Here is a 9,050-nt window from a genome sequence, read left to right on the forward strand (position 1 = left end):
GCCAACATGGTGAAACCCTGTAAAATACAAAAAATTAGTGAGGCATGGAGGTAGACACCTGTAATCCCAGCTACTTGAACCTGGGAGGCAGAGGTTGCAATGAGCTGAGATCACACCATTGCACTCCAGCCTGGGCAACAAGAGCAAACAACCATCTCCAGAAAAAAAAAAGAAAGAAAGAAAGAAAAGGAAAGAAATTAACAGTTGCCCTCCCTATGCTCCGGTGGCTATTGCAGTACAGACTTGCTCTATGAAGGGTTTTCACTGTGAAGAGTGTTTAACTGGATGGGCCCCAGGTGGCCCCAGCAGCCTGCCATCCCTGCCAGTGAGGCCATGGGCTGGTGCATGCCAGCGCTGTCCACTTGAAGGGGGAAGGGTCCATCATCAGGAGCCAGTGCAGCTGGCAAGGTCCAGGCCTGTGGGCACCGCTGGGGACAAAGCCACTCTGAATGCCTCTCAATGAGTGCTTGTGTTCGGGAATGGGGGCGGGGTGACATCCAGCCTCTTTCCCTTTCCACCCCCCACAGGATGTCCCAGGCTGGACAGGGCGGAGGAGGTCCCCTACAAGGGAAGGTCCAGCCCTGCCCCTCCAGGGTTGGCCCATGTGTCTGGGCATTCGGAGGTGGCACCAGGATCAGGACTTATACAGTCTAGCATAATGATTGGACCCAGGCCGGGGGCAGGTCCAGAACACAGCGAGACTTCCCTGGCCGCAGTGCCCAACTGCCCGCAGTGCCCATGGTGGCTCGGACGGGAGGAACTACAGCGGAACCGGGGACTGGGGGAGCAGGGCAGTGCTCTGCTGGGTGAGGGGCGCCCAGCTCCAGAGCCGGGGCTAGGTGGGCGTCGCTGGTGGGTGGACTCCTGGGCGCTGCGCGGAGCCGCGCCGGCTGGGTTAGCGCGGGCGGGGGCGCTTAGTCCCGCCCCCAGAGGAGGCGGAAGAGGAGCCCGAGCCTGGCCGCGGGCTGGGCCCCGCCGCAGCTCCAGCTGGCGGGCTTGGTCCTGCGGTCCCTTCTCTGGGAGGCCCGGCCCCGGCCGCGCCCAACCCCCGCCATGCCACCCGCGGGGCTCCGCCGGGCCGCGCCGCTTACCGCAATCGCTCTGTTGGTGCTGGGGGCTCCTCTGGGTAAGGGGATGGGGAGTGATGCGGCGGGGTCGGGTGGGATAGGGGCGGAGGAAGTGGAGGGGCAGACCTGAGGGGCTTGGGCGCGGGGCTTCTCGAGACCCTTCGGCTGCCACTGGAGCCGTGGGTGCTGCTGGGTCCTGAAGCAGCGGGAAGAGGGAGCGCCAGGATGTTGGGCCATGGGAGCTTGACCCCAAGATGCAGGGTCAGCTTTAGGCAAAGGCCTCTGAGGCTCCGGGGCTGAGACCCTCAGGGTGGAGACAAGGGGCAACCGTCAGTTTTCGGGAGCCAGCGGGCTGGGGACCGCCGGGGGAGTGGGGCTGAGGGTGACTGGGGTTGAACTGGCCTGGAGGCCACTGGGCACCCCCAACCCCTGCCCGCAGCGCTGGCTGGCGAGGACTGCCTGTGGTACCTGGACCGGAATGGTTCCTGGCATCCGGGGTTTAACTGCGAGTTCTTCACCTTCTGCTGCGGGACCTGCTACCATCGGTACTGCTGCAGGGACCTGACCTTGCTCATCACAGAGAGGCAGCAGAAGCACTGCCTGGCCTTCAGGTGGGTTCCTGCCTCCTCACCCTCACGCCCTCCTCCATCCTTTTCTCCAGAGGCATCCCTTCCTCCCTTCCGGACTCCTGCCTCCTCTCCATTGTCCACCTCCACATTCTTAGCTGAATGGAGTCACAAGGACTCCAGCTTGGCTACAGAGCTAGGTGCTTAGGTGCTGGTGCCTTGGAGTTCCAGAAAAGGCATGTTAGTTACCTTCATGGGCTTTGGTTGGGCCAGGGGTTTCCAGGTTCTTTCTGGAACCCTCCTTCCCTTCGGTCCTGCCAGGTCCTGGGGAGGGAGGATTCAGGGTCAACACCTGGATGACAGTGTAGCTTTGTGGGAAAAGCTCTGGCACAAAGGCAGGAGACTTGGGTTTGATTCCGAGGTCCACTTCTTACTAGTTGTGTGATCTTGGAGAACACTTGCCTTCTGTGGGTCATTGCTTCCTCTTTGTAAAATGAGCAGGTTGCCAAAATTAGTGGTTGTCAAACTTTTTAAATATATCACATATAAAATAGATGTAGAGACTAATGATTGAAGTGGAGTTTGGAAAAATGGCTCTAGATTATTTCTAAGGTTCCTTTCAGTGATATTTTGCTGTATGTCTGATTATTTAAGTTATAGATACAAAAGCAATGGTTGGGGCGCACTGCAAATCCCCGTATGCCTCACACTAGCCAGCCAGGCAGCACAGCCTTCTGGGAAGTAGAGGTCCTCTAAGATCTCCTTCACAGGGACTGGGCAGAGCCCCACAAGGAACCCCAAATCTCAGCATGCTGTGACCCCCCTGCTGGCCAGGAGTTGGAGCCAGCATAATGAGGACTCCCTCCTATGAGTGTTGGAAGGTGAGAGGACCTGTTCTTTGTCTAAAGTCCCAAGACCATAGCAGGCATCGCCTCGGCCGTGATCCTCTTTGTTGCTGTGGTTGCCACCACCATCTGCTGCTTCCTCTGTTCCTGCTGCTACCTGTACCGCCGGCGCCAGCAGCTCCAGAGCCCATTTGAAGGTATACTCAGTACTGGGCAAGATGGGCCTCAGATGGGCTGGGCTAAGCCCCATAATGGGCAGCAGAGAGTTCGTGGATTGGGTAAATTCTGTAATAGTATGTGCTTCTGTATACACACATCTGCCAGCATGAAAACCCAGACCAATGCTTGTAAACCCATGAATATTAGAATGTGCCCAGGGGTATATGGAACATCAGACTGTGTGCATTTCTGTGCATGCACGTGAATATTCAGATGTGTACAGGAGTGCAGTCTGTCGGCAATAGTGAGTGTAGTGGGTGTATGCATGCACATGACTCTTAGTAAGGAGTCGGTTCGGTAATGATGAACATTAATTGAATGTGCCCCAGTGGACAGCAGAATATGTGCCTGAGTGTAGGCATGTGATGCACATATGCCCCAACCTGATGACTTGGGGATGGTGACACCATATGGGAGGTCAGTGTAGGAGGGAAGGCCTAAGAGAAGACCCCCTTAGGGGAAGCTCTGCCGGATTACAGGATACCAGCCTTGAGTTGTTCCCTCCTTGCCCAAGTGGGACATTCCCTGGGCTGTGCTCCCTGGTTCATGAGCTCTCTGAAACCTGCTGAGCGGAGCAAACTTGCTAAATGCAGATTGACCAGCTGGGGCCACTGCACAGCTCCCTGCCCAACTCTGCCAAGCAGGGTGTGGAAGGCAGAGGTGGTCAGCCTGGAGCTTGCCAGAGGCCAGCCCCAGGGTGCTTACCTTGGTTTCCTGGGCAGGAGGAGGCTTCCCATAGCAGATGGGTCTCTGAATACTGATCCTTCTCCTCCTACCTAGGCCAAGAGATTCCAATGACAGGCATCCCAGTGCAGCCAGTATACCCATACCCCCAGGACCCCAAAGCTGGCCCTGCACCCCCACAGCCTGGCTTCATGTACCCACCTAGTGGTCCTGCTCCCCAGTATCCACTCTACCCAGCTGGGCCCCCAGTCTACAACCCTGCAGGTAAGTAAGCAATCCGGAGCCCCTTGCTGCTGTCTTCCCCGACCCCTTGCCCTGGGACCTCCCCTGTGCCTCTCTCATTCTCAGATTCCCTCTCCCAGACTTCCTCCACCTCTAGCCAGAAACCTCCAGGCCCACTCTTCCCTATGGGTCCTGTCTGACCCCAGGGGTAGGGGGTTACTTTTCATCCACCTATGCCACCCCTCACCCTCATCCTTTCTCTTTGGCTTTCAGCTCCTCCTCCCTATGTGCCACCACAGCCCTCTCACCCAGGAGCCTGAGGAATCAGCCGTGTATCTGCTGCCCCCTTCAGTGATGCCAACCTTGGGAGATGCCCTCATCCTGTACCTGCATCTGGCCCTGGGGGTGGGCAGGAGTCCTCTAGTCACCAGGCTCCAGACCAAGCCAAGTCCTGGACACTACTGGGGACAGGGCCCCAGGGAAATGGAACAGGAGCTGAACTAGAACCATGACAGGTTGTGAGGGAGGGCTTGGGATTGTGGGCTGTTTTTACTGGGAGCAAGGGAGGGAGGTGGCAGCCTGGGTCACAGTGCCTGTTTTCAAATAGTCCCTCTGCTCCCAAGATCCCAGCCAGGAAGGCTGGGGCCCCACTGTTTGTCCCCTCTAGGCTGGAGTTGGGGCAGGGAGGAGGTTCCATCAGCAGCTGGCAGTAGCCATCCTCTCTGGCTGCCCCACTGGCCAGGACTCTGGCTGCTGGATTAAAGCTGTGAAGACATAACTCATATCAGTCGCGTCATTGGGTCCATCTGCATCTTCTAGGAGCACTGCCTTCAGCTAGGTCCAAACTGCTGCCCCCGCATATTCCAAAAGTAGGGGAGGGCCAGCACCAGCACCGGAGCACAGCACCATCCTCACCCCCATCCACAGGCAGAAGGAGGGGAGCTGGATGGTTCCTGGGCTGCTTCCTAAAGCCAATGAGGTGAATTTTACCACAGCTCTGAAGAGCTGTCATTTGCATTACAGAGATTCCCTGCTAGGGGTCAACAGTTCTACTACAGCAGAGGCACTGCTAACTGTACAAAGGCTGTTCTCCCAATCAGGTACCCTTAGATTCATTTTGGGCCCCACCACTTTCTGACCTTGGTCATGTCACCAAAGGTCTCCAAGCCTCAGTGTCCTCATCTATTGAATGGGGATAGGCTGGGCATGGAAGCTCACACCTGTAATCTCAGCATTTTGAGAGGCCAAGGCAGGCGAATCATCTGAGGTCGGAGTTCGAGACCAGCCTGGCCAACATGGTGAAACCCTGTCTCTACTAATATATATAAAAAATTAGCCAGGCATGGTGGCAGGCGCCTGTAATCACAGCTACTCCGGAGGCTGAGACAGGAAAATTGCTTGAACCCAGGAGACGGAGGTTGCAGTGAGCGAGATTGTGCCACTGCACTCCAGCCTGGGCAACAAGAGCCAGAATCCGTCTCTAAGTAAATAAACAAATAAATAAAATGGGGATAATACCTCATGGCTGTCATGAGGATGAAATATTATGTACATGAAACTGTTAGTCCTGTCCTTTCCTTCCTGATTAGAGAACCTAGGACTAGGAGGCAAGTGGAGACACTGCTCATGAAGACACTTGTGCCAGGTGCTCCTGTCAGTTGCTTGGATCACCAGTTCCCAGGTGCACGGAGCCACACAGCGGGAGATATGACCTTTTCTCCCCGTCCTCTCACAAATGCTGCCTAGAAATGCTCCTGTCCTGGAGCTGACTGGCTGTCCTCCCTTTCCCTGCTCCCCGAAGTCATGGTCCTTGTGCTCTCAGGACTTGTCTGGTGACAGATCCAGGAAAGGAGGTTTTATCATTTTTAATTCAAGTGGGAAACATGTCAACTTAGCTTGGCAAAGCCCCACCAATGAAGAGCTCCATCCCCTCCCCAAGCTCCTTATCCAAGTATCCCCTAAGCCCAGCCCTCTTTTTCTCCCCATCCCTGGGTACTCCAGCCCCACTGCAGCCTCAGGCTCTGCTCTCCTGCCCTGCCCCCTCAGACCTCTGGGCTCCTGCAGCCCAGCTGGGTTCTGGATATGGCTGACCATGCCCCCAGGGCCTTCTGCCACCCACATAACCTTGAGGATTACCTCTTGTCACACAGCCTGGAAGGCAAGAGCTCCTGAGCCAGGGTTTTGGGGCCAGGGTCAGAAATTCCCCTCTATGGAGCTCTACCCCTAGATTCACAGCTTTCCCCTTCGCAGTGAAATCTTCATGGGGTCCACATGTCTGCCCCTGGATCAGAACCAGACAGGGAGAGGCTGCTGATGCTGGAAGAGACAGTGCTGAGGCCACAGATACAAATCCACTTTCTCTGTGAGGTTGGGGACAAGAGGTGGGAGCTGGAGCCCTGGAGTGCCTGGGTCACAATTTAGGAAAGAGGGTCTCCAGGTCATCTGAGGTTTGGAGTCCAGTCTCCTCTCTGCTGGAAGAGATCTACACATTAAGGTATTTTAGTTTCTCCAAGAAATGATGTGTAAATATATGCAAGTTGATGCCAGTCAGAATTAATTATCCTTCAATCAACAACCTGGTGCCAGTGAAGAAATGCTTTGTAGTCTGGGGTAGGAGGCAGGTTTACCCCAGTCATAGTTGAGACTGGAAGAGTGGAGTTGCCTCATTTCCAGTCAGTTAACTCTGCAAAAAACAAGAGAATTCTAAGAAACGGAGCGAAACTGTGACAGAACAGGACTTTCACATGCTCTGAGCAGTGAAGATGGCTCTCACATATCCTGGAGTTCTTTAAATGGAGGCAACGACCCTACATCTCTTTCCAAAGCAATGCAGTGCCCTCCGACCTCACGAGGGGAGCCCAGCAGGGCCACGGGAGCACAGAGCTGTAGTTGCCCCTCCGGATTGCCTTGTTCCTCAACTAGCACCCCTGAAAGCCAGTCAGGCACCCTATTAGGACAGGCAGGAGTGAGGGTGGGAGGGGCAGTGTCCCTCAAGGATTGGGGGACCTCAGTAGTGTCAACAGGTTCCTCCTATGCTGGGAAGAAATGGTGAATTCTCCAAAGGGCAGTCTGGAAGGCATATGTGGATAACAGGGGCATTTTTATTTTTATTTTTTAAGACGGGGTTTCACCATGTTGGTCAGGCTGGTCTTGAACTCCCGACCTCAGGTGATCCGCCCGCCTTGGCCTCCAAAGTGCTTGGATTACAGGCGTGAGCCACCACGCCTGACCAAGGGTGCATTTTTAGATAAAAACAAGAGGAATGCATTCTTAGGGCAGGAATCTCACCAGGCTGGGCCTGCTCCAGGGAAAGCAGATCTTACAGAGGAATGGGAAGGGTCAGGTGCAGGGAGGGAGCTAGGGCAGGGACACGTGGAAATACAATGGGCAGGAGGGAAATATTGGCAGGAAAGGAGAGACACCCTGGGGGAGGGGAGAAGAGGGGCCAAGAGGTGAACAGAAGTGAGGCATGTGGGAGAGTGGACACTTCAGGCAAGGAGTAACAGACAGAGGGGCAAGTAAGGGAAGGGCCCTAGAGGGCTGGAGGAAGGAGGGAGGGAGGGAGAAGAGGGCCATAGGCAGGATGAGTGGGAGGTGCTGGGGGAGGCGTACTGAGCGGGGCCACACTCTGGGCCACTCTTAGGCCAGCAGCCTGGCCCAGCACCATAGCCATACAGGTGCTAGTCAGGCCAATGTCAGAGGTCGGGTCCTCAGCCTGGCCATGCCAGTGCAGAGTACGGGGTAGCACAGGGCACTCCCGACTTGGTGGTCTAGAAGCTCGTGGGTGACCTGCATCCAGATCTCATGTTGCTTAGAGTGCCACATGTGTGACACAGTGCCCAGGCCTAGAGCCCCTTGCTCACCTGCAGGTGGAGCTTCTGTGACGACAGGTGAGGCCAGCACCTTGACAGCTACTGGTGCCTGCCATCCCACCCACAGACAGCACCATGGCCTAGGTCCCAGTGCTGGCATCTCTTGGAGCAGCCTAGGGAAGATGGAGGGAAAGACACTTTTCCCATCTAGATAGGGTCAAGAGGCAAGAAGCTTGGGGTGTAACAGCTGGGCCCTGTGGGCCAGGAGAGCTGGGAGGTGAAGCCTCCCTCCCTTGGGGGTAAGAGCTAGGGAATGTGATCCCCCAGGAAGTGATGGAGGGTGAGGGGGCAGAGTGGAGGATATGACAGTGGGGGCTTCAGGCAGAGACTGTGGAGGTCAGACCGTGGCTTCTCCCAGGTTGGTAGATTAACCCAAAGGTAGGAGACTTGGGTTCAAATCCTGATTCATCAACTTGGACAAGTCATTTGCTGTCTTCAGACCTCTTTTTTTGTCCCCGTACAGTACAGGCATCAGACAAGGATAGAGCCTTTCTGGCTTTTCCTCCCTAAGTTTTAGGAAAGGAAGCTGGACAGATGGATGACTGCCAGCGCTGGTGGGGCAGGTGGGCAGCAGTGGGTGCATGACCCAGCAGAAATGAAGCCCCCCGGAGTTTGGGCCCCTTTTCCACAGCTCAACAGGCTATCCACCCATCTTCTCCTCCTCCTCCCCCAAACCGCCTCCCTCCCCTGTCCCTAGCACAGCTCCAGCGCGCTCCTGGCGCAGCTGGAGAATCTGGGTTGCGGTCCACCCCCAGGTGGCGCTGCGCTCCCGCATCAGGTTCAAGTGCACCAGAGGAATGATGACATCCCTCATCCAGGGTGGAAACAGCATCCTGCAGGAGAGTGGAGGCAGAGGGCAGCACACTTGTTGCCGGGACAGTGGGGAGTGGTTTTTCTCTCTGGCTAAATTATGTTTGAAGCTTGGTAGAAAGGCCTTCCTAAGGTGACAGGTTCCACTGGAGCCTTAAGATTTGGAGGCAGGTTGTTTGGGTTCAGGTGAGCGTCCAGTGCTTTCCCGCAGCACCGCTAACTGCCTTATTTCAGTGAGGGAAGGAAGGGGAGCTGTTATCAGAAGCAGTTCTATGGCCTGAAGACCTGGGCTCAAAACAAAAACAACAAACGAAAAAGACCTGAGCTCTGCCTTTTATTAGCTGTGTGATCATGGATATATTAGTTAACTTCTCTGGGCCAAACTTTATCTGCAAAATAGAGAGACTATTGGTATCCACCTCACAGAGATGAAGGATCAGCTGAAGCTACCTAAAGCATGTAGCTAGTGCCCAGCGCCCAGCAGGCACAGGGGGTGCAGTGGGGCTGACAGGGGAAGCTCTAGCCGGCCTTAGCTCAGCTCATATCCTTTAGATCCAGGAGCCAGTGTGTGTCTGTCTCCTTTCCTCTGGGCCCAGTGATTGCTGAGGTGGCTGGAGTGACAGGCAAGTAGATGGAGGGAATGGGGAAGAGTGTGCCCTGGGATCTGAGGGCTTTACCCCAGGACTAGACTGCCTTCTGGTTTTGGTCAGACCCAGCACAGCGATCTTGCTTCCTAGCTGGGGCACCCCACCCTCACCTCAAAGA

At 55.6% G+C, this 9,050-nt stretch overlaps 1 protein-coding gene across 1 annotated transcript; it reads left to right on the forward strand.

The window, feature by feature from the left end:
* Positions 1 to 731: 731 nt before the first annotated feature.
* SHISA4 (shisa family member 4) lies at positions 732 to 5,161 on the forward strand. The gene is made up of 5 exons (XM_002760642.7): positions 732 to 1,126; positions 1,507 to 1,678; positions 2,542 to 2,675; positions 3,478 to 3,645; positions 3,877 to 5,161. Exons 1-5 carry the CDS (start codon positions 1,054 to 1,056, stop codon positions 3,921 to 3,923), a joined length of 594 nt encoding a protein of 197 aa, XP_002760688.1. The 5' UTR covers positions 732 to 1,053; the 3' UTR covers positions 3,924 to 5,161.
* Positions 5,162 to 9,050: the final 3,889 nt, after the last annotated feature.

Source organism: Callithrix jacchus, chromosome 19 (assembly GCF_049354715.1).
Source record: "Callithrix jacchus isolate 240 chromosome 19, calJac240_pri, whole genome shotgun sequence".
Lineage (NCBI taxonomy): Eukaryota > Metazoa > Chordata > Mammalia > Primates > Cebidae > Callithrix > Callithrix jacchus.